Source organism: Danio rerio, chromosome 20 (genome assembly GCF_049306965.1).
Source record: "Danio rerio strain Tuebingen ecotype United States chromosome 20, GRCz12tu, whole genome shotgun sequence".
NCBI lineage: Eukaryota > Metazoa > Chordata > Actinopteri > Cypriniformes > Danionidae > Danio > Danio rerio.
In genome coordinates this window covers 40,004,191-40,030,447 of record NC_133195.1, presented here as the reverse complement: position 1 = coordinate 40,030,447, position 26,257 = coordinate 40,004,191, and the positions used below count along the sequence as shown (strand labels likewise).

Sequence of the window (26,257 nt, the reverse complement as noted above, 5' to 3'; positions counted from 1 at the left end):
ATACAAGAAACTAGATGCCTTTTACATTTTAGAATGTGGCCACTTGAACCTATGGTGATCATAATGAAGGTCTGTGACCGTGACACAAATTTTAAGGAACTATAATAAAATTTTAGAAATTATAATTCATTTGGATTTATTTGTTAACATACACAAGTAGTGACAAGAAAATCACCAAGACTTACATATAAACAATATTTTACTGCTGTCATTTAACAAAATTTATGAAATTATAGAAATATTACAAAGTAAAAATGTCAAACACTATAAACAGTGGTTAGGGTAAGGTAAAGTTTAGTTACCATTAAGTAAACTGAACTTTTAATAAAACATTAACACTGATCCGGTTGAACAGAACAAACCAGCAAATCAAAGTAAAATTATTAAAATAATCATAAGTATTTTTATAATAAGCACCAGTTATTTGCTCTTTTGCTTTTGTGTGGGTTTTCTTGGCCTTTGCTACACTGTGAGCACAGTAAGATGTGTGGATGTCTGTACTTGTTTTGAACATAAAAATGTTAGGCTCTTTTGTGATGCCCTCAGCTATTGGAGTTGTCTTTGAAAACAGTCCACAGGTTTGTCCTTGCAACTGGGATGTTTGTAGGGTTGTAACGGTATGAATTTTTCACGGTATGATAATCGTCTAAAACAATACCACGGTTTGACGGTTTCGCGGTATACGGTATGTTACAAATGTTACAAAATAATAGAACAGTGAAGCAAATTTGACTTTTTCCAAATAATATATTTTTAGTTACTATAAACAACACCACTTACAATGAACAAATAAAAATAAGAAAATAATAAATAATGCGTCAAAGTCCAAATAAAGTCCAAATAAACATGGTGCAAATCCTCAGTAAAAAATAGATATAAATATTTACTATACTATAAATAGTTACATAACGAAACTAGATTCAATATGGAACATCCTTAGGTTTTATGTGCCAGCATGGATATGGTTGTCTATCGATATGGATTTGGATATGGTTGTCTGCAATGCATACAAACAGCTGCATCTTCATTTGCGTCTTTTGAAAACAGCAAGAGCAGCAGTTCGTCTTTGCTGTGTCACTGTTTTGTCATGTTTCTGTGCTGCTGTGCATGCAAAAGTACTTAGTATGAGAATTATTTCATGCAAAACTTTTTTTTTTGCGTTTTATTTAGCCGCGCATAAATGTATGCCTATCTCTCATTCCGTGTTGTTCAAAAAGCTTGGTCCACAAACAAAAGCGAAACCTATGCTTATTGGTTGTGATATAGCGAGTTTGAACCAATCTGGGCATGGAGGAGGGATAATGCATCAATGTATCATGTCTGATTTGTCCGGAGACACAGTGACGAGCGTTTCTTTGTCAAATCAGCGTTGTCAAATGTTGATGACGTAACCGCACTGATTCCGGAGCCTCTGAAAGTCCGTGAATATTATGTGACACAGCACTGGAAAGCTAAGATTCTCTTCTTTATGCCAATCTTTGAATTGTATGAATCGGATCAGCGGATCAAAAGTTATTAAACATTTAAGAGCAATACTTATTTTTAGCCGCGGGCGGCTGTCTCGGTCTTTAAGGGTTAAAACCGTTGATATCCAATTGTTCATGGTATGATAATCGTGCACGTTCAAATCGTGGTAAACCGTCATACCGGTATATTGTTACAACCCTAGATGTTTGGTTTCTAAATGTCGTTTTAATTTAGAAGGTTTCATGCTCTCGTGATAGCACCTCACTACATCTGACACACTGAGGTTTTAGCCTTTTTTTGTCATCAATATATGTAAATTCACACTTTACATCTTTGGGGTTGTACTTGCGCTGAAATTTCACATGTCAAACTGTACGGTTGTCGCATTCACATTTCAAAATAAAAGTCCGATATTAGCAAAATAAGTTAAAAATTAAACTCTTGATTACACACTCAGCGGCCCACTGAAAATGTTCCCGCGACGCACTTTTGGGTCACGACACATCAGTTTAGAAACACTGCTTTAGGGTAAACTTAAAATGTTCTATGTATGTCTTAGTTATTGCTCTATTTAGGAAATATTAAATATGCAGATTATTCTACAAATTAATACTTGCTTACACTCAATGCATATTAAACATACATTAAGCTGCAAAGAAGATTGAGTCTCTGCAACATATTAGAACACTCATGTGCTACAAATGTCTCCAAATCTTTCTTAAGTACGATGCCGGAATGCATCTAAGTTTTATCTTATTTGCCAGCTCAAAACTCTTTCCATTGCTCCTTGAGATCTTAAGCGAATGGCTTCACTGCTAATCTGTTTACAGAATCCTGGCTGAAGAACTGTTAGCCAAGCTAATTCCACCTAATTTCTCTTAGTGTTTACCTGCTGTTTGTGTTTGCCACTCACAAGTCTTTGGTGTAGCATTCTCACATCGTAATGGCTGTTCCCAGCATTAAGGCGCTCTCACTCTGCTAAGATAATTGCTTATATGGCTCACATTTATGGTCATGCTTTTAAAAAACTATTTAAAAAATGCTAAATTGGCCTTTTTACATTGTCAGGTATAACGTTAATGTTGTTTTCATGTGTTTACATAGATGAATATGGCTACGATGTAAATGCACAGTTCAGTTACGATCTTTTTGCAGCATTATATGGTTATGATAACATGATATCGTTGCCCTTGGTGATTTCCTGAAGATAAATACTAAAAAAAAAAACAGAACTGGAATAACTATGCCATCGTAAGTAAGTGCTCGCGACGACATATGATGACATGTGCGGGTGTTGTAGTGGTGTCCCACTTCCTAGGGGTAAATTTTAAAGCCCTTCCTCTTCACACTCTGTTTCAAAGTTTAAGGGGAAGGAGTATGGATAAAAAATAGAATTGGGATTTGGCCTAAATCTGAGTATGTAAACATGCACATCATTCAAAAGACTAGGATAATGAATACTTTAAATAACAAGAAAAAATTAAGTGAGATGCAAATCACCAACCTAAAATCATCTTTAAAGGATTTTGTTGGGTTCACACCAGATATGAAGCATAGCATCATTTGCTCTAGTTTACCCGTTTGGTCCCACTTTATTTTGATGGTCCGTTTGTTAAATGTAAGTTACGCTGCATCTACATACCAAATAATTCTCGTTAGATTATAAATAAACTGTTAGGTTGGGGTTAGGCTTAGGGTCAGTGTTAGTTGACATGTACTCGCAAAGTTTCTTATAGTCAATTAAATGTCTGTTGAAGGAGCATATCAACATATATTAAGCAGACAGTCTACTAATACTCAAATGGACCATCAAAATAAAGTGTTACCACTCGTTTTTCATCTCCTGCAAAGTTTATGCTCAAGTTATGTTTTTTAGTTTTACTTTTCTGGATAAAAGACTCTGCTAAATGGGTAAATGTAAAAATTTAAAGTGAAATTGTGCAGAATAGTTTTTTTTAGTATTGCTTAGTCTGAAAATGCATACTTGTATAGGTACTACATTTGAATTTACTTGACAACCATTAGAAAAGTATCTTATATCAGGGCTCAACAATAAGGACTGCCTGATGGCTCGAGGCCAGCATGCGAGATGCTCGGGACAGAAGACAGGATCATTACTAAAGTTGAATTTGCCTTATCGTTAAACGAGAAACAGTTTGTGTTTTTAAGCCTTCAAAAGCTACCTTCTCTCTGATGTCATAAACACCATATTGCTTTTCGGTTCCTCCTATTTGATTGGATGTTGTAAGCATGTTTTTTTTTTTCCGTAACAACCAGTGCAGTGAAAAGACGGCAACATGGAAACAACATCAAATTATGATGCTAAAAGAAAACATTTCTAACATCTTGGAAGCAGACATTTACGAGGGTACAACACAACTAAAATATGAAGTGATGTTTTGTAGAGTTTGCCGCCAGTTTAGCAGGTCAGCCACAATAAAAACATTTTTTGCAATAAAATACCTGCACATTTTCCATACTATTACTTTTGTTTGCAATACAATTAGAATTTTGCTCATTATACATTTATTCATTTTTTAAAAAATATATTGAAATTGTAGATTTACAAACATTATGACACATTATTTAAAATATGTGGCTAAGAAATAGCTAATAATTTAACTTTTTTTTTTTTTTTGGTGGGCTAGTGAAAATAATGGCAGGGCAAGTAAAAATCTGAACCATTGGTCCGATCGGGCTAGTAGAAGAAATTCTTAGTGTTTAAGCCTGATGTTTTATATGGTATGAATGTAAGTAGTATGAATGGAATTCAGACACACTACATCCGTCATTTGTAATTATCCCATGACCTAACTGCGTCAGCTGCATCTTCACTCCCATTCATAAATTCCTCGGGATGCACACTTCAGTATCTCACTGAAAGTAGTAGGCCTTCCGGGTACTTCTCACCTACAGTTTTACAAATACTATGAATACAGACATACTACTCAGCTCAAATACTATTTGTCACCTACTATATAGTAGCAAAGTATAAAATTCCGGATGTATCAAAGGCTTTTTTCATAAATCTCACAGCCCACTAACCTTTTGAATGTAATTCACACCCTCCAAACAAATATTACGCATCCCCATCCGCCAGAGCTTTCTCGAATGTTTAAGAAGCCTTTATTCACACACAAAGAAACACGTACATCATTTCACTATTGTCCCCCTTCCTTTTCTGGACTGGGTGGATGAAAGCTATGCAGCGGAAGCCTCTCTAAGACTAATGTGAGCAAAGTGGTACTTTTGGACAGGAGCCAGTCGCAGTAAGTGCAGAGAGCACTCTTGAGAAAAGCTTGAGACCGAAGAGTCACAATTCGGTCATTCCCGTCTCGGTTAGACTCAAAGAACTGATATAAAGTGTCAATGATTATTCTGCAGCCAAGCTACTTAACCTTGTTTCTCCTCTCGAGATCAAAGCTTCTGAAGGACCACATGAGAACATGGATCAGTCCAGCAGCTGGAAAGAAGAGAGGACGAGACTGTTTGTTTTGGGCTGCATTCTACGTGAAAACTTCTTGAAGGAAGGGCTAAATTTAGATCAGAGCTGGAGCGCCGTATTTACACACATAATAGCAATGTAGCTCTAGCTGAGGAGCTTCTGCTGCGATGCTCAACTCACTGGATACATTATTTCGTTCTCAATTCTGGAACACAAGAGTTTAAAGTTGCTTTCATACCTATAGATTGATTGTTATGTTTCAAAGCAGGAAAAAAAATTGTTACAATGTTCGCTTTTACACTGCAAAGTTTCTAAACAGACCAAAATAGTTATCCTTCCTCACATTGGTCAGAGTTCCACGGTTTATTTACGCAGTTATTTTAATGATGACAAATAAGACATTACAACAAAAAGGTACACACATTTACCGGTAGAAATTACATCTCGCCCTACTCACATGTCTCTCTTCATATAGCCATATATTTGGCTATTACATAACAATAATACTGTGATATAGTGTGGCTGGTTAGCTCGTTGCACCATATTACTTTCGTCAACCAAATTGCTCCAGAGTTTGTTTCAAACCAAGCCGAGACCACATCATGCAGACAATCACGGAGAGATTGTTTTGGTGTGGATCGGAACATGATTGCAGTGTTTACATATGCCTAAATGAACCAAGGTATAAGGGGGTAAATGTGTCGGGTTCCAAAATAATTATCTAGGTTTAAAAGATAAGACCTGTTCTGCTTGTTCAGAGAGATGATGTTGGTGGTCATCAACACTGAAAGGCTGAAAATCATCATATACTTTTATTTTTGTTGCAAACTAAGTTTTTTTTTTTTTACCAAAATGGCACACACTAATTCCAAAAAGCACAGACGTGCTGATAAAGATCCTGCCTGTAGGCTGATGTTTTTATTTTGGGGGTCTGCTATGTGGTCATGCCTTAGAGTAAAGCCCTGATAGACCAGTTTGAATGTCTCGGATTTGGTCACATGGTTTAAGAAGGGATAAAAGAACATTGAAAATGAAGAGAGGGTGGGACACGTAGTAGCTCCTCCTCTTAAAAAACAGCCAATAGTGTTTTGTTTAATCACAGCTTTTCCAGTGAGAGTGGTTGAGCACATTTAATGAAAAGTAAATGAAAAGCGTCTTGAAGGGGGCGGAGCATGTCAGATACTAGAGAGCATTTGATTGGTCAAGATTTGATGATAGCCTAAGGTATAAGGTGACATGATAAAAAAAATTATCCATTTAGGTGAAAGTGACAAACTACAAGGTTTGGATGAATTCGACTGTATTCCTTCTAAACGCAAAATCTTGGTGGATACTATCTTACAGATATAGACATAAAACTAACAATACTCTTACTAATGTCTAAAAACTTTATTTTAATTCTACGGGACCTTTAAAGGGTGTCTATAATGAAAATCATCTTTTGGAAGCTGTTTGAACAGACATTTATTTGGTCACATAGTTTAAGAAGGGATACAAGGACATTCTAACTGAGAGTCTGGCACTTGTTTTCTGGCTCTTTCCATCTCTATCAGGTAAATTTTTAGATTTAAGCTAGGTACAGCTTTATTATTTTATCAGTAAGTGATTCAAGTATTTTGTAAATTACATCAGATTTATCATTGATATTGGTTTATATTCCAATAAAATATAGTCAACACATTAGCAACTCTGTCCAACATATTTTGCTATTCTAACTGTGCTTATTACTATCGCCGGCATAAGATTGCATAAAGGTGGTTGAAATAGAAATGTACAGTTCTAACACCATGCTGTGATACCAACATTTCTTCAGAGCAATGCCACTGCACTAATCACCCTCTGACAACACATTGCAACTACATGTTACTGTCATACATTACATGCACTGGTAATAGTCCACAGTGTGCAAGACAATGGGAGTTGCATTCAAACGTCCATGCAAGTGGTGTGTTGCAATTTGATCAGGGTTCAACTAGATTCTTTGATAGCCAACACCCATATCTTAGGGTGCTTACACACTTGGTTTTAATTCAAATTCAATGGATTCCTTGTTCCTTCTCTTTTGAATGAAATGTACCTTAGATCACCCTGTAATTAAATCTGGGTGCTGAAGTTATTCAAACAATCCAAATAGAAGTCATGGCACCCAACAATAACACTATAAAGTCCATGCCAATGATTTTTAAAAATGATAAATATTAATTAGCATAACTTTATTGCATTGATGAAAGAAATATATTGATGCCCATCAACCAAAAACCCACTAGATTTTGGTATTTGAAACATGGGAAGCTTCACTGGTTATAGTGGAAACAATTTGTTTTAATAAATTTTTATCTTGAAATCTGACATTGGAGGTCATAAACGCTACATAAAGTTGATGTGTAAATAAATCAATGGAAAAAATATCGTAATAAGAATCTGTGAAAAATATTACAAGAAAGGAACTGAGCTCCCTATCTCTTCACAATTACCTCTAAACAAATGGATACAAATGGGAGCTCCACTCGACCTCACAATCAGCCTCCTTACCAATTGATCACCAGTCTGACACCACTCCCACTTTAAACACAGCCAGTTGCCATGACAGCGGTGTTACCGTGGCAGTGGTGCAGCAGTCGATATCTGATCTCATAACACTAGGGTACCGATGTGGTGATGTAAGTGCTTTATGTGTCCACATACGCAAACAGCTGGCCTATAGATACAGAAGTACCAGAATCCTCCTACTATTTTTTGGAGGGAAAACTCATGACGCAACTCCTCTCCATCTCTATTTGTCAGAAAAACAGAAAAGATGTCACATTTCATTCATTACTGGTGCTTGCCAATGCATGAATCATCAGTTCATTATTACTAATGCTCAGACTTATGGCTAGGGATTTAAATAACTGTAAGAATTCAACTGACTCATCCCAAATTGTTTGTAATATGGACTTACAAAATAATACTCAGAGAGGTGTGCTATTGATACCTTTTAAAGTGCTTTAAAATTGACATAATCTCAACAAAAATTTAAAGAGAGGGTGGGACACATAGTAGCTCCTCCCCCTTAAAAAACAGCCAATAGTGTTTTGCGTAATCACAGCTCTCCCGGTGAGAGGAGTTGGACTCAAACGTATCAGATGAAAAGTAAATGAGTGTCTTGAAGGGGGCGGAGCGTGTCGTATACTAGAGAGCATTTGATTGGTCAATATTTGATGATAGGCTTAAGTATAAGAAATAAAAGTAATTGATCCATTTAGGCTAAAGTGACAAACTACAAGTTTGGATGTTTACATCGGTTTTATACTTTCTAAACGTGAATTCTGTCTTGAAGCAACACTAGCTTATAGATATCCTTTAAACAAACAAAACTATTGAAAAATACATCCCAACAAAAAATAATTCACTGCTAAAATAAATCAAGTCAAGTCACTTTCAAACCAAGTAGTTTAATTTTGGCACAAATCCAATTGGCCAGTTGGAAAGGGGAAATTGCTCAACACATGGCATGAATTCCAATTAAAACAACTAGATTGTACCCACAAAAATGTGCTTAATACATTAAAAGCAACACCAATTACTAATGTGAATTTTGGGACGTGCATTTTCGTCAGGCATTAAACAAATGTAGATATTTTATAGCACTTGTTTAATAAGTTTTAATATGAGAAAACACTCATTAGCTAGGTTTCCATCACCCTGTTATAATCCACACTGTGAAGCATCGCGTTAGAAATGAGCGATCAAAATGCCAATTACAAATAAAATCTCATTAACTCACAAAAAAGTTGTAACATACGATTAAGCTGTTTTTAACTATGTAAAAGGGCTGATGAGAACAATGAGGAAACGCATTTGCCCAAATACATTCTGACGTAGCAAAAACTACACCCATGTGAGGGCTTGACATTAACAACCGCCAAAATGCAAGTGGATTTTAGCTGTGGCGGGTTAGACAGTCACTCCCACTCGGCATTTTGGCTGGTTAAATATCATTTTTAAACTGTTGATTTACTAAAAAGCAGCGTTCAACAATAAGGATTGCCCAATGAGGGGTCAGCATGAGAGATGACAATAATAACCGTGTTCGCGTGAGCAAAAGAAAGCATGTGAATACCGAATGAGAGGATGATCAGGTGCACGCTGAGACACAGACGATACTGACGCAATGATGAGGGTTTAAGTGTCTGATTTCAGGTGATGCCTGGAAACATAACTGGTGCGATCGATTGGTTCTCTTTTAAATAAACTGAACTAAAAAACGACAGTCATGCACACACAGTCCTGCTGCTTTTGAGAGCTCCAGATTTTTCAAAGGTCTTTTTGTAAGCAGCAGTTGCATATGCTTTAACCTTTCACGTGATCACCCTTTCATTATCGCATATGGTTTTTCACCCACTTTCTTGTGCTTACAGTTATTTTGGGCCTTTTTTTTTGGTGTAGCTAGAGGAAAATTTGGTAAATCCTTAGTGTTGACACTAAAACCACAACCCATTTGCTTATGTTTATTGAGCAAGATCATAGACAAATACAGAAAAGTGAAATGAATAAGGCATGTGGAAATAACACAAAATCTAAATCTAAAAGTAATTTTAGCAATCCAAGATCAAATTTTATGCATATAAAATATATTTTGCCAGAAACAGAAAGTGGCTAGGGATGTTGGAAAACTACTAGCCACAGTGGCTGTGATCAAAAAAATCAATATCAAGCCCTGACCCATACGTCTAATCAGCTGTCTCCATTCTGCTTGACTTGTTTACTGTTAGTCACAAGGTTACCAACACTACAGTCAGCTGCGCTACAAACTACTGTAAATAGAAGTGCAGCTAATTCACTTTAGTAATTTTTTTAACGTTTTTGCTAACTTTGAAAAGATTCAAGTTGCGTTTTTACACTATCAGAAATTTCCTTTTCAAAAGATACATAGTTGTACCCATAGAATCCACATTGGTACCTCAAAGGGGCATATTAGTACCCAAATGTACCTAAAAGTACCTTTGAGGTACAATTATGAACCCCTTCAGGGACAAATTTGTACCTTTTGAAAAGGTACTGCTCCATTGACAGCTCCTGTAGTTTTATTTCTAAGAGTGTGGGATGAAAACCCAGCTATGGAGACATTTTATGCAACTTTACTAAATCTACAAGATGTCTGATAAAAAAGCAGTGCAACATTTAGTTTGTTCCACACCATTTAAAAAAGTTCTGCATCATCAATATATATATTAAAGAGAGCACATACATTTTAACCAAAAATAATTAACTAAGATCACCCAAAGCCGGAATATCAACTTCCTGATTTGAAAGATTTTCCTTGCAACAAATACATCCTGTCACAAATCACTGTCATTACACACAGTTCCCAAAATGAGCAAAATAATACTTTAAGTAATTTCACCCAGGAATTCAACAGCGCACAGTGAGCAAACAAAGCTAATGGTTGCCGGTTTTGGTGACCTTTGCCATGCAAATTGTGCTCTGACTTCATTTCTCAGGTTTCAAATTGAATCGGATTTAGATGTTTTTTTTCCAAAGTGCATTTGCTGAGGGGCTGGAATGTTAATGAAGTGTGCTGTGCCGTATGAGAGCATGGCTGAAATGTGAAAAATTTCTTTGATGTGCCCTTCATCCAACTAAAAGTGACATTTGGTCCTAGTATCCTCATTCATATCATCCGGCAAACACAATGACAGTGTCCATCTTTTCTCACACCCACATGCACAACGGTTCAATCAGAAGAAGCCTCAAAACAAACCAATATTTCTGTAACAGATTAAAAGAAATTACTAATGCTGCTCTGAATGATGTGTATTTGAGTTTAAGGTGTATATCCTTTGATGAGCAACATTAATTAACAGCGGGTAGCCTAATTAAAATACTGGTATTTTATATTAAGCTAGCAAAATAACTCAGGGTTAGGGCTTGGTGATCTAACAGAAATCTCATATCATGGTATAAGTCATCTTATAACCCGAGTACAACATATTAGTGCTGGGCCATTAAACGATATATTGCAATAAAATGTATGTTGATGATGATAAGCTCTGGACATTTTTACTCAATATTGATCTAAGAGGCAATCACACATCAGAAATACCCAACATCAGGAATCCATAATTGTTTTGATAATAGAGACTCACCAAATTTTTGGTCGCTGAAAATTAGCATCCAAAAATAGATCATGCTGCGTTACCCAGTATTGTTTAGTGCGCTCATTTCACTTTCCTGCCAGCAGTATCCGCCTTCAGTTATGGTTGGGATACTCTTTTTGAAAGTGAAAAACTTATATAGAAATAAATATCGTTATCGTTCAATATAGAAAAGAATTATCGACATTGCATTTTTGCTATATAGCCCAATACTACAACATTTATCACAATATAATACTATTTCTGTAAATACTATCAATTAATTTGTATTTATTGACCACATGTTAGCAACCACTTCTTTTTTTACATTTTAAAGTATGTACAGTGCTTACAAATGTACATATGTGATCATATTTCTAACTTTATTTAGATTATTAGGGCACATGTTTGATAAAAAAAAATTATAAATACTATTTTCTATGATCTTTAATGTTGCTGAGGCCACATTCTGACCCTATCATCCGAATGTTGCAGCAGAAATCGAGACTTATCAGACCAAGCAATGTTTTCACATTCCTCTATTGTCCAATTTTGGTGCGCCTGTGTGAATTATAGCCTTGGTTTCCTGTTCTTAGCTGACAGGAGTGTCATTTGGTTTGGTCTTCTGCTGCTTTAGCCCATCTGCCTCAAGGTTGAACGTGTTGTGCGTTCATAGATGGTACTTCTGCATACCTCGGTTGTAGCGAATGGTTATTTGAGTTACTGTTGCCTTTCTATCAGCTCGAACCAGTCTGGCCATTCTCCTCTGACCTCTGGCATCAATAATGCATTTGTGCTCACAGAACTGCCGCTCACTGGATATTTTCTTTTTTTCAGACCATTCTCTGTAAACCCTAGAGATGGTTGTGCATGAAAATCCCAGTAGATCAGCAGTTTCTGAAATACTTAGACCAGCCCGTCAGGCACCAACAACCATGCTACATTCAAAGTCACTTAAATCACATCTTCCCCATTCTGATGCTCAGTTTAAACTGCAGCAGATCATCTTGACCATGTCTACACCCCTTAATGCATTGAGTTGCTGCCATGTGATTGGCTGATTAGAAATTTGCATGAATGAGCAGTACCTAATACTGGTGTACCCAATAAAGTGGCCGGTGAGTGTATATCATCATATTGCACCGCCCTACTCAGGGTATAGTTATTATTTCCGAAAATTGGAAAAGTTCCATCATTTACTATTGCACAGGATTGCATTTCAATACCACCCAATCCTTAAAAGTGTCATAAAAGACATCTGGGTTACATTCTATGTAAACAGGTTTTTTGATGGCCGATAATGGCATAGATCAGAAAGGTTAAGATTAGGTTGAAAATGTGTTCTAACTAACAACAACTTAAGCCAGTGATATAAGAGGTGGGGTAGTAAGTTCCTGTTTCTTTCCTTGCAGGGAGAAAGGGGAAGCTGAGGTCTACGAGAGGCCCTCTGTTGCACAAGGTCAGGGGGCAGGACAGCGTCGCCATTGGCCGATCTCTTGCACGCCCCTGCGGACCCCCCCTTCCCTCAGGCTGAATGAAAACAGAGAGCGCCAGAGCTCTGGGTGACAAACCCAAGAATGAGAGCAAGCCAATCAGTGTGATGACCCTTTGAGAAATGACAAAAAACTCAAGAGTTAAAGTGACCCATGATGGCTTTTAAACAATATTGTATACTGTACATAAGGCCAGGTATAAGTTCAAAGAGTAATCCATATTGAACACCAGGAGTTACCATTGGGCAGTAAATAAAATCAGGACCTCATTTTTTATTTACTCAATGTTTTAAATGTAAAAGATTTTAACATACAGTTAAAGTCAGAATTATTAGCCCCACTGTAGATTTCCCCCCCAATTTCTATTTAACATATTAACACATTTTTAAACATAATAGTTTCAATTGATTTGGTTGATTTCTTTTATCTTTGACATGATGACAGTACATACTATTTTACTACGTCAAGATACTAGTATTCAGTTTAAAGTGCAATTTAAAGGCTTAACTAGGTTATTTAGGTTAACTAGGCAGGGTAATTAGGCAAATCATTGTATAATGATGGTTCGCTTAAGGGGGCTACAAATATTGACCTTTTGTATTTTGCATTGTATTTTTTCATCTTTATTTTTTATCAAAACTGCTTATATTCTAGTCGAAATTAAACAAGTAAGACTTTTTCCACAAGAAAAACTATTATAGAAATACTGTGAACAATTCCTTGGTCTGGTAAACATCATTTGGGAAAGAAATTGGAGAAAATAAATACATAAAATCACAGGAGGGCTAATGATTTTGAATGTAAAAATATATATTTATTAATAATATAGGTGAGGACATTATATTAATAGTTATTCTTTTTTGTTAGATTTATTGTATGACATGAATTTTATACTTATTTTAATTGCTTCATTACTCAACAAGTGTAATAATTATATAACATCAGATACTATAAGCAGAACATTTATTAAAAATAACGAATGCTGAAATATGCTCAAATCCTGAAAAACTGAATCATTTGATGGTTTTACTGGGTTGATTACTTGTTTTACATTAATAAACAAATGGTTTTAGTATATACTAGTGTAATCACAATACTACTACTAATATTAATAAAAACAGTATTAATAATAACAAAATATTAATAATAATACTTAATTAATTAATTATTTTTTAAATATTTATATATTGTAGTTGTAATATAGCTGATTATAACAAATAATTAATTATTTACCAGATAATAAATAAACATTTAATCATGATAATAATAATAGCCTTTAAAAGTAGTAAAATTTAATTAGGGGTGATTTTACATCTTTTTTACCACTCTCATTTGCCCAGTTAGCGCAGTTCATTTGGCATATGTGAAATCCAAAACAAACTTTGAAACAAACTCTGGAGCAAACTGATTGTAGTAAGAAAGCAAGCGATCCAACGAACTAAGGAATGCTATAGCCACGCTATAATGAGAGTGTATTATTGTTATGTAATATAGCCATATATACGGCTATATGAAGAGATAATTTTAAAAAGGGCGAGATGCCACTCCTACCAGTAAATGTGCGTTTCATGTCAAATACGACAGTAAAAGCATGCTGAAATATTCAAAGAGCTGTTTATTCAATAGGAAAATTGACTGAAATTACATTTAGATTTTTTTTCCCCATATTTTAGTCTTAAAATATTTTGCATTAGACCCATTGTTTTGTTCATTTTTACACTGACACTTCAAAAAAAAAAGTTTGACATTGATCTGCTTCATGATCTGACTACAGTCTCGCTTCATCTCCCTAATTCTTTTTCTATAATTTAAGCCTATGATGCAGAATTCAGGCCAATGTTTTTTAATAGATTAATTGAATCAATAAATCAATTTTTACAACCCTTGACAACTGAAATGAGGTTATGTATGAGAAAGTCTTACCTCATGATTATATCTGTGCATGGGTGTCATTATAAAAATGCTTATAATGTCTTATTACTCATCATCATAAATAAAAATAAGGACATAAGACAGTAAAGCAGAATCACTAATGTGAGGAGAGTTTACTTGCACGTGAAAGTGTGAAAGCAAAACCACCCCAAAAGAACAAAGATAAACATTGTAACAATTTTAATCCCTGTTTCGAAACAAAGTAATCAATCTACATTTGTTAAAGCACCCCTAAGTGTCTGAAAGCATTTTACAAGTATTTATCATTACAAATCTACCTGAAAGTGTTCAAAGTGTGACCAGAGTTCCCGCTCTTTCATTGACAACAAATTCAAGGACCTTCAAGGACTTTTTAAATCACTAATAATTTTAAATCTAGCACCTAAACTTACACCCCAATAGGCTTGGGCGGTATTACGGTATTATGGTATACCGCGGGATCTAAAAATAGCAACGGTGTCAGTTTCAATACCGTCATACCGTCATAAAATATTAAATATCCTTTATTTAATGCCTACAAAAACGTATGTGTGGTTGTCATCACGGGACAGTGTGGAGGAGAGAGGGAATCAAAATGTACCTGTCGGACTCGGGACCTATCGGGTATAACTGCTGTTCCGCGGGAGCCGGCCAGATTTCTTACGGTGTGGAAGTAAATTTCTGAATAAATCGCGGGAGAGATGTGTGTGTGTGTGTGTGTGTATGTGTAAAAGGGAGAGAGAGAGAATGAGGGGTGCTGTGCGTCGCTTTGCGCTCTCTCTCTCTCTCTCTCTCTCTCTCTCTCTCTCGCTGACCGCGAGCCTAAGGTCGCATAGAATGTATTCAGTTTCTGAATGGTTTAGGCTTAAGCCAACAGTTTGGTGACGCTGTCTGAGCCTTACGTCATAATTTTTTTTTATTACGCCGGTAATACCGGATACCGGGGTAAAATATGGAGGCGGTTTGACGGTATCAAAATTTGGATACCGCCCAAGCCTACACCCCAAGCAAATATAACACCATAAAAATCCTTAATTTGCTACTTAATTCTGTACTTAATTCACTTACACTTATTATTTACATTAAAATGTCATAATAATGGTTAGGGCTGCATGAGATTGGAAAAATCTGACATTGTGAAATTTTGTTTTTCTGCGACTTTATATTGCAATGTGACTACAATAGAGCAAAGGAAAGAAGAATCAGTGCTTTATTGTTCCCGTAGAGTTAAACAGTATTCAGCAACAGAAATGGAATAATAAATCAAATAAAACTATGTAGTCTTCTTTGTAATAATAATTCAGTGAAATTATTCTTCATGACAGTTTCAAATGCTCTACATTTTTGAGCCCAAATGCCTTGAAATGCCTTAAAAACACATGTTAATGATGAAGGTTTAATCTGTTATGTTTATACATTGCAATGCCTTAACTTTGCATATTTTGCGATGTGACTTTTGCTGACACACACATTGTTATTAATGCTGAAACGATGTTAATGATGATGTTTTGAATGTGTAATTTTGAAAAATTTTGAAAGTTTAAAAAAAGTCATGTTCAAAGAACTTTAATACAATTAGACAAATTCTATGCCAACATTATTTAAATGCAGTTCTGAAATAATGAAAAAATACATCATTTGTTATAGTTCTTGTTTAAGATTTTGATTTTTAAATTTACTTTTAAATTTACTGAACATACTTTTTTCATTCATTTTTTTTAAATGAGACTTTTATAAATTTTTTGTCTTGAATAAAATACAATACCATACAAATATATAAAATATATAAAGGTTCTTCACAGTTTTTACATTTGTTTATCAATTTATAAAACACATAAATAATTCAACAACCAGTAACAAAAGTATAAAAATACTAAAAATAATAGTACAGAGCATAACAGGATAGATACATTCATATTTCAAGTGAGGAAATGAAAATCTCCCACTTATCTATTTCCTTGTAATCACCATTCATGTTGGCCAACATTTTCTCATATGATGCAATATCAATCATGGATTCCATCCATAATTTAAGTCAAGGGTATTAAATATCCTTCCAAAACCTCAGTATTATACGTGCTGCTGTAGTAATGCCCAAAATTATAAGGATGAACTCATCATTTGTAACATGTGAAACCTCAGTTTTGTCACCTAAAAGGCATGATTCCAGGGTGAGAGAGGGATATTAAATCCCAAACATCTACCTAATTGTTTTAACACAGATTCCCAAATGAGTTTCGTTCAGTTTTTGAAAGCAGCACATTACAATTGTTGAAATAACACCATACATTTTAAATCCAAGCAATTTCAAGGACTGATGTTTGTTTTTAAGTACTTTCCAGCCCTCGAATCCATATGTCGGAAATTCAAGTACTTTCAAGAATCTTGATATCAGAAAAATGTTGGAATTATGCAGATGTAAGTGCAACAAGCTGCATATATTCACTTCCTAATCTGCAATTGCCTCTCTGAATATCACACTAACTGTAAAAAAAAAAAAAAAAAAAAAAAAAAAATACTAATACTTTCCTTCTTAGACTTTACAGACCTGAAACTTGCCTATAGCACTTATTCATTGTTGCTCTTAGTTGTGTAAATTGCTTCCTTGTCCTCATTTGTAAGTCGCTTTGGATGAAAGCGTCTGCTAAATGACTAAATGTAAATGTATGTATTTAGCACACAAATCACAGAAATCATCCTTCTTTATATAGTCAACGATACTAATTAGGCTTCCATCTTGAGCAATACATCATCTTGCAATCACCTATGCAACACGCACATTAATCCATTTTTCACAGCTTAGTTAAAAAAAAGCTAATAACAATAATGCATTTCCTCCAACGGCGCATACAGATGTGCCAGATATAGCAGAGCGGTTCCAGCAACTATCTGTCAAATGCCATTTTAAAGGATTATGCTGTATACATTACAGTCCGGCAAAGAAACCAGAGACAGCTTAAAATGTTTGTGCTAGCCAGTGCCTGCTCGCCTAATATGCAGACCCCACAGTCTTCTGACACTGATGAATTTTTAGATCTCTGGATAAACATCCTCTCATGGCCTCTTTGCATAAGTGATATTCTCTATTCCAAGGGCTCCTTAGCTTGCCATGCCAACGAGACCCTTTCTTAGGCCTGCAAATCACAAGATGACATGTTTACCACTGTCAAAATGAAGAACGACCGTATGCATGGTCCCGATTGCTTTCAAGTGTGGGATATCAGTGGCGATTTGGATCTAGCCGACATGCTTTGTTCACACTTCAAATCGCTTTCAAGTTCTCAAGGTTTCTCTCATTGGGGGGAAATAAAGACGACAGTAAACAATCAGTTTCTGAGGCAAATATAAATACTGCCAAGTTTCATGCATCGGCTACTTCAATCAAATGAATACTACATTGGTTTTGCTTTAAGGTCAACCAGAAATAATCCCCTAACTAACAAATAAAGCAACCGCTGATAAGGCAAGGAGCTTGGGTCACAAGGACTTTACTCAATTCAAGGTCTCGCCAGTTGCTCTTTGGAAATATTTAACCATTCAGAGGTCTTGTTGTTAAATAAACTAAAGCTTTTCTCTGAGAACTTATGTATGCTTTGGTGAATTGGTTAAAGGATGTTTTCACAATTTGGCTTTTTAGTTCTCTTTGTTTATTTGGTCCAAACCAAAAAAAAAAAAAGAGAAAATGATACATTTAGCCCGGTTTTCCTCAGTACATACAATAAAATACACTACAATACAAAATAAAACCTTTTCTTGCATAACAGCATGATAAATACTCCTAACAAAGAGATAAAAACATTCAAAAAAATTTAATAATAATAATAATAATAATAATTTTACCAAGACCTTATTCAGCTCCAAAACATCTTGATGTACAAATGACTTCTTTAATTTCACTATATTAAAACTTGGGACTTTAAATCGACGGTTAAACTTGATTTAACACATGACTAGTGTTTCAAATGATGTTCCTTGCCAGCCTTGTGAGGCTCTTGTAATACGAATGGTCATATAATTTCTCAAATGGCTTTCCTACTATCTTTAGATTTAAAAAGATTTAAACCTGGTTCATCGACTCTCAGACAGAATACATACAGAATTACAATACTGCAAAGCACTCAAGAACAAGTTCAGACAAAAAAATGTTTGTGAATCTTTTTTGATGCTCCAAAGGATCTAAGACAATGCAAAAAAATAGATTCTTTGTTTTATCTTTTTACACACACTATTATTATGATCTATTATTACTCCCAAGTACTTATATTTGTCTACCTGATGTTTACATTATGTATAACTACAGGGTTTGTAGACACATTGTTGAAGTTGTGGACTTGAACAAGATTCCTCTGTTTTTTCTAGGTTAATCACGAAAGCATTTTTGTCACACGATTCTACAAGATTATTCACACCTTACTGGTGAAATCCCATAACTTCTATCTTGCTCAATAAAGTTATTAATACTGTATTAATAATAATGTGTTCACACTTTCATTTTAGACCCAATTTAGCAATTAAAAACAAATTCAAATCTGTGTTTTAGAGATGCGTTTGAGATGTGTTTTATACAAATGTATTAAACTGGTATAGGCAACAAAGCAAATATAAAGATCATTTTGTCATCATGTTCTGCTTTTGGTTCGTTGATGTCTTTGGTCTGTGTTGAATTCAAATTAAGGCTTGTTTTCACCGAGCGATATGGTTCCTTATAGTACACATTTATTTCTGTTGTCAAAAGTACCAAAACAGCAAACAGAATCTACTGTATGTTCTCTATTGTGGTTTATGCAGACATTGACATGTCAGTTTAAATGTGTGGAAAGCATGAGGGGCGCCACTTCCTCTCTCTATTTGCATGTGTCTGCTTTTAAAATAATGACTTTAAGTGAACAAGTGTCTCAATGTGTGAATGCAGGGCTCAAAACTGCAAGTGTTTTGGTCGCAAAATTTTTTTTAATCTATGCAACCCTTAAAATATATATATGGGAGCATTTATGCAAGTGCCTAAATTTGCTGCTGTATGACCGGTTTTCACTGCAAAAAGACTTAAGAGACATTCACACAGAATGCATCTTTGCACCTCAAACGCAGCGCTCAGGAATAGTTTAAAACAGTTGTCTTGTCAACTTACTACACAGTAAGCAAAGCCCAAAATGCTTGCCCGGCCTTCAAGCTCTTCTGATAGGCCGACTGCTCTAGAACTGAACACGAAAGGATTGGTTAATATCAGCTGTCAATCCCTCAGTTAATGCTTTCTGCCATCAGATGACAGGGAGCTACAATCTAAAATGACAAGAAAATCTAAAGAGCTGAAGATGAGAGAATGAAAACAACACTGACAGATTTCGTTTTAGAAACCACCTACAGTTACAAATAATAGCACATCTGATCAGTGATCATGTGGTGAATGTTAATCCACCATTTACACTTTTCAAAGAATGGATAAATGACTTCCACTGGGTTAAATTCTGCTATGAAAGTGACTAAAGCATTCACTTAATCCTTCGTTTGATGGTCAGGATGCTGTCAGCCATGCGAATAGCAGCTACTGTACATGTACAATGTAATACCGCGTACATACACAACCACAAAAATATTAAACTAATATTGCGGCTCATAAAAAGACCAATATTGCTATTAAGATGACGCATGCAAATAATAAGTTATATGTCAATAGCATCTGTGCTATATCAGACACCACCTGTAAAAACACATCACAGTTATTATCGTCAACTAAGATTCATTCGTGTCAAGCAGTGTGTGCAGGGCCGGTGGGTGCATGCATATATTTTTTATTTCTGTGTTAGTTGTGATTAGTGTTGATTTTCAAATGCAATAAATCTAGAGTAAATAAATCTAAAATAAATCTAAGTAGACACTTTTGAAAGCCAACACAGTGGATGCTTACATTCATTAACAAGCAAACAACTGATGATGCAAGTGATGATGCTAATATACGGTCTATCTTTAATTTAGTCCTTTGACTCACTGCATGCTTTATGGCATTGATAAAGGCATGCCTAAAGAAATATATGTACCAAGTGAACTCAACAATCTTAAGCAACCAGTCTTACAAAGCCAAAATACTTCACTGCAGATCTGCCTCTAAACATAACACAGACATCTCGCTTTGATAAAAACCAAGATCAACCAGCCATAGATACTAAATATCTGCCTTAAAGGTATAGTTCAGCCAAAAATTCTCATCATATATTCACCCTTATGTCATTACAAACCTGTACTATGTCTTCTTCCTTTAAAAAAAAAAAAAAAAAGAAACTGCTACAAAATGAACCATATAAAAAGTTCAAATGAAATGATATGAGATATGATATATGATGATATATATTATTTGATATACGATATGATATGATATATGATATGATATGATATATGATATGATATATTACATATGATGATATATATGATATGATATATTACATATGATGATATATATGATTTGATATATGAGATAATATATATTTATATATATGAGCAATTCCAGCGTTATGGATGTGACATTTGCAGTAAAAACTCAACACATAAATTGACAGAGAAAGTATATGTTAACATTATATAGAAAATGTTATTATATTTTCCAGAGCAACTAGCCACAGAGTTATGGGAGCAAAAAATAGCAATCTGTAAACATGTTTTGTACTTTAAATGAGGAAAATAAGCATGCGTTATGGATGTGACAAAAAAAGTCTGCCAGTTAACAGTATACAACATACTTTGTAGAAATTCTGTGAATTAAACTGCACAACCCAAAATAAATAATGCTAATCAAAATGATAAGAGTTGGCTCTCTATAAAACAAAAATGATTGATTTTATTTTTTTTTATATTTTCACATTTCTGAGAAAAAAAGTGTTGTTATGGATGTGACATCTCTCCGTTATGGATGTGACGGATGTGAAATTACCATTTGTGTGACTTTGGTAAATCAAATAGAATAGTTTGAAAACATTGACAGATGCATTTTTGAGTATTTTAAAAGTACTGTAAAATACTTGCTTACACAAAAAACCCAGAAACTGTTTCCGTATTTTGGTAAAAACTTAATTTTTTTATGGCAAGGTTGACATTTGCACGGAATTGCTCATATATATATATATATATATATATATATATATATATATATATATATATATATATATATATATATGATTTGATATGCAATATATGATATATGATATGATTTGATATACGATATGATATATTATATATGATGATATATTTGATTTGATATACAAAATGATATGATATGATATGATATGATATGATATGATATGACATAATATGATGGGCAGATTTCTTTAAAAGTGGACTTCATCAATAATAGCATCTAAAACATATTATATGCCTTCTTCATTTTATGGCTTTGTCCAAGAGATATGTCCAGTTACTTAAACGAACCAAAAAGGCACACAAAAATATCTCAGTAAAAGCCTTGCACAACTGATTTATAGGTTACTAAAAAAGAAGTGACAAGAAAACAATGCCGTTTTCCCCACTCTGGAGCTGATTTACAGCTCCAACAACCAGAGTTAAACCTTTTGTTGTTTGTGTCAAAATTCAATTTATATTTTAACATGACAGAAGAAACCCAATCAGGTTAGGGATGTCAACAAACGAAGTTCATCAATACTATTCGCACTAAAATCAGCTACTAAATTTACCTGTCAAATCACGTGAGGTGTCAATTTTCTGTCTGTACTGTAAAGTGAATGGAAATAGTTGTACGCAGCCTACACACAGTCCCAAAGGAAAAGCCCAGACATTGGCTACTCACCCTGCTCGCGCCGTTTGATCTGCTGGATCTGGTCCACGGTGCTTTTTAAGATGTGGCATTTGTCCGGCTTCACGTTCAAGCTGGCAATGTCGCTCATGTTGGCCGACAGTAACTCAGCCAGTTCATCAATGTAGCGGCACTCCAGCTCCCGCCGCCGCTTCTCCACACTGCCAGAAAGCACACAAACAAGAGATTTTTGCATTTGTTTGTGTACTCAGAAAATCAAGATACTTCCCAATAAAAATTTAATCTAGTTTGAAATATTTTGGAAGTATTCACATATTGAAATATATGAGTGAAATATAAAAATGAGTTTGCAAGCACCAAAAGAAAAAAATATAACAGAATATATAGATAAATATATTAAACTGATTAAATACGAATCTATTTAATTTTAAATATTTATACAACTAGCCAGTATGTTTTACCCAATTGTGCATTTTTGAATCATTCAAAATAAGCAGAAAGAAAGAAAATGTGTAAAATCATCACAAATTTTATATATTTTAATACGTGCAGGATTATTATGTAAATATTACCTATTTTTTTACCTGTCTACGTTCTACGTAAAATGTAAGGAAAATAATTTTGTTTCATATACATTTATATGAATTTATATATACAGACATACATACAGTTAAAGTCACAATTATTAGCCCCCCTGAATTATTAGCCAACCTGTTTATTTTTTTCTTCAATTTCTGTTTAATGAAGAGAAGATTTTTTTCAACACATTTTAAACAAAATTGTTTTACTAACTTATTTTTAATAACTGGTTTATTTTATCTTTGCCATGTTGACAGTGACTTGTTAGAGCAAACGAGTCCCATACAAAGAATCACTGGTTTAATTCCAGCTTAGACTAGGTTGGGTGCGGTAGGACCGGTGGGTGACACCAGGGGGTTCGTCCGGGATGGGAGTGAGGTTGGTGAGTGTAACGGTGGCCAGCTAACGAAGTCCTATGCAGGTAAACCTCAATCCTTAGACTTCAAAAGGTTCTCTAGTGACAGACACTAGTGGTCACTGTCTTTAATTTCCTTGTTAGAGTAACAAACTCCCACACAAAGAATCACCGGTTTGATCCCAGCTCAGACCCGGTTGGGTGCAGTAGGACCGGTGGGTTACACTTGGAGGCTCATCCGGGATGGGAGTGAGGTTGGTGAGTCTAACAAAGACCAGCAAGCGAAGTGCTATGTAGGTAAACCTCACTCCTCAAAAGGTGATCTAGCAACAGATGCTTGAGGCCATGGTCTTTAAGCACCTTTGAGAACAAAAAACTCACTTTCAAAAAATTTGCTGTTTCAATCCTAGCTCAGACTGGGTTGGGTGCAGTAGGATTGGTGGGTTACACTTGGGGGCTCGTCCGGGATGGGAATCAGGTTTAAAAGGGGGGGTTTAACCGAGGCCAGCTAGCAAAGTGCTATGCAGGTAAACCTCAGTCCTCTCAAAAGGTGCTCTAGTGACAGACGCTAGAGGCCAAGGTCCTAAGCCTTATTGTTAGAGCAACAAACTCCCATACAAAAAAACGCAGTTTCAATCCCAGCACAGACCAGGTTGGGTGCAGTAGGACTGGTGGGTTATACTTGGGGGTTCGTCCGGGATGGGAATGAGGTTTAGGGGGGTTGAGTTTCATGGAGGCCAGCTAGCGAAGTGCTATGCAGGTAAGCCTCATCCCTCTGACCTCAAAAGGTGCTTTAGTGACAGATGCTAGAGGCCAAGGTCTTTAGCCTCCTTGTTAGTGCCACTGGTTTGATCTCAGCTCATAGTAGGTGCAGTAAAACCAGTAGGTTACACAAACATTACTGTCAGCAGTGTAAATGATGTTAGGATGTTTGCTAAAACCATGTTGCTGGTTATTTACAACACTTTCTACCCCTGCAATGAATCTATCACAGCCTTTCAAAATACAAAATACCATCTACATTTAAAAAGTAACCATACAATTTTTTGAGGTATATCTTCCATGAATTTAAAATGAAACAAAATCAACTGAAATATCTCTTTTGATATTAAAATACTCAAAATATTAACTCATTCTTTTTCTCAAAATCTCAGTTACCTGGGAGGGAAAAATAAATTAATAATGGCTAAACAATGCATGGCTATGCATCATAACAAAAAAATCATCATCTTCTTAGCAAAAATAATTATTTCAATCTTTGAACTTAAAGACTAACAATCAGCTCTCCCTTTCTCTGTTGGCACATGAACAACCAACCACACTTGGAGGAAAAAAAATACAAAAGAAAAAGAAGAAAAAACCCAGCATGCTGCTGCTCTGTTATGATGTTTTTAAGACAAAGCCTTGAAGTGGTCAAGTTTGGCACCGAGGCTGAGTGGGCCATTCTACAAGGACTAGCGGCCTGAATAATTCATGACCCACAGAAAGCACTATGATCCCAAACTGCTCCGTGTATTTAGCTCTCTACCACCTGAAAGAGGCAAAGGATTCTGGGAAAAGAAAAAAGAGGAATGCTGGGTGAGCGGAGAAACTATAGGTGCACACGGGGACAAACTGTGGGTGGCCTGTTACCAGAGCAAGGCTAAAACACACACTTTTATACAGACGTATCATTGTCGAGCTAATAAGGGTCGGGGCAGCGTACAGTCCTTGCACTAGCAGGCATTCCTCAAAGGCTTACTCCGCACATGGGTTATCAAGCTGAGAGGAGATGCAGAAAGGCTGAATAGGGGTGAGCAAGACAGATGGTCAGAGGCTACGGTGAAGTAATGCTAGATATCAATGGAATGCAAAGGCTTTGGATGCGAGTCCATTTATCATGCAATCAAAATAAAAGATTGGAGAAGGCGAGGTGAATAAGCCCTCTGATTGCAGGTGTGAACTGCGTTGAGGACACAGAATAAGGGAGTTTCAGTGTTTGTTCTTCAGCAGTCGCTGCTCAATTGGATAAAGCGTACAGAAATGAGAGCGTGAGATTGTGTTAAAGGATGCGGGACATGTAAGGATAAATGGATTGATTCAAAGGTTACAGGTTTGCAACATTTTTCCAAAAAAATAAAATAAATAAATAAAGCAGAAACACAATGAAGCAAAGAAACAAAGTGAAGGGTGAGTTAATGATAGGGCTGCACGATATTGAAAAAATCTGCCATCGTGATAATTTCTAGCTCTGCGATTTATATTGTGATATGAATACAATTTCACCACATGGCAAACTTTATTTGCAAAGTCATTCAGATTGATCGGGATGATTTTGTAGGGAAGTGAATTAGGGCTGGGCCATATGGCAAATATACAATCTCAATAATTATTGTCCATATTGAAGGATAACAATATATATTCTGATGCAAATTGTTAATTGTTCTACGGTGCTTCCCACAGGTTTGAAATATACTTGCGGTGGTAGCTGGACTGAAACACACCTTTGCCCACAGCACTTAAATAGTTAACTTTATGCAACAAAGAAAACATAATTAGATTTTTAACACTATTTTTAATATTATCTGTTTTAAACTTTTTCTTTTCAATAGGTTAAAGTAAAAAAAAAAAGACTGCTGAAATAAATGCTATTCAGGAGCCGTGTGCACCCACTGACAGGTAAAATCTGCTCCTCTCTCTCATTCAAGTTCAGGTTGCTTTATTGGCATGACATTTTTTACAGTATTGCCAAAGCATTTTAGATGCCTAAACTATGTGATCTATTGACATCATCAAATTAATAAAATATACAGCAAACGAGGAATGAATGAAAGAAAAAAAGGAACAAAAACAGACATTATTTCGAAAAAGTATAATAATTGCAAAAATAAAACATAGATTATTTAAATAAGACAAATGAGTTTATTACCCATTTCTAATGGTGCAATGGTGAGCAGTATGAAACAGGTAAAGCAGAGAAGATTTTCTGCTAGTTAAGCGATCGCGGATGTTTGATTATATTGGGCATATACAAAAAAAAAAAAAAAAAAGTGTAATAGGATGATGATAATAGTAAAACAAAAAATGTGTCACTAAATATACATGGGCAGCCGTTAATATATCTGGGTGGCCCGCCCAAGTAAAGTCTATGTG

The 26,257-nt window shown here is 35.3% G+C and overlaps 1 protein-coding gene across 3 annotated transcripts in view; it reads right to left on the bottom strand.

Moving 5' to 3' along the window:
* The window catches only part of ncoa1 (nuclear receptor coactivator 1), a 109,084-nt gene that overhangs the window by 29,765 nt on the left and 53,062 nt on the right, over window positions 1-26,257 (bottom strand). For all 3 annotated transcript variants that reach the window (XM_686652.10, XM_009294874.5, XM_021468660.3), the window contains one exon: window positions 22,225-22,391. In XM_686652.10, coding sequence (XP_691744.6) covers window positions 22,225-22,391 — 167 coding nt within the window. The remainder of the gene's footprint in view (window positions 1-22,224; window positions 22,392-26,257) is intronic.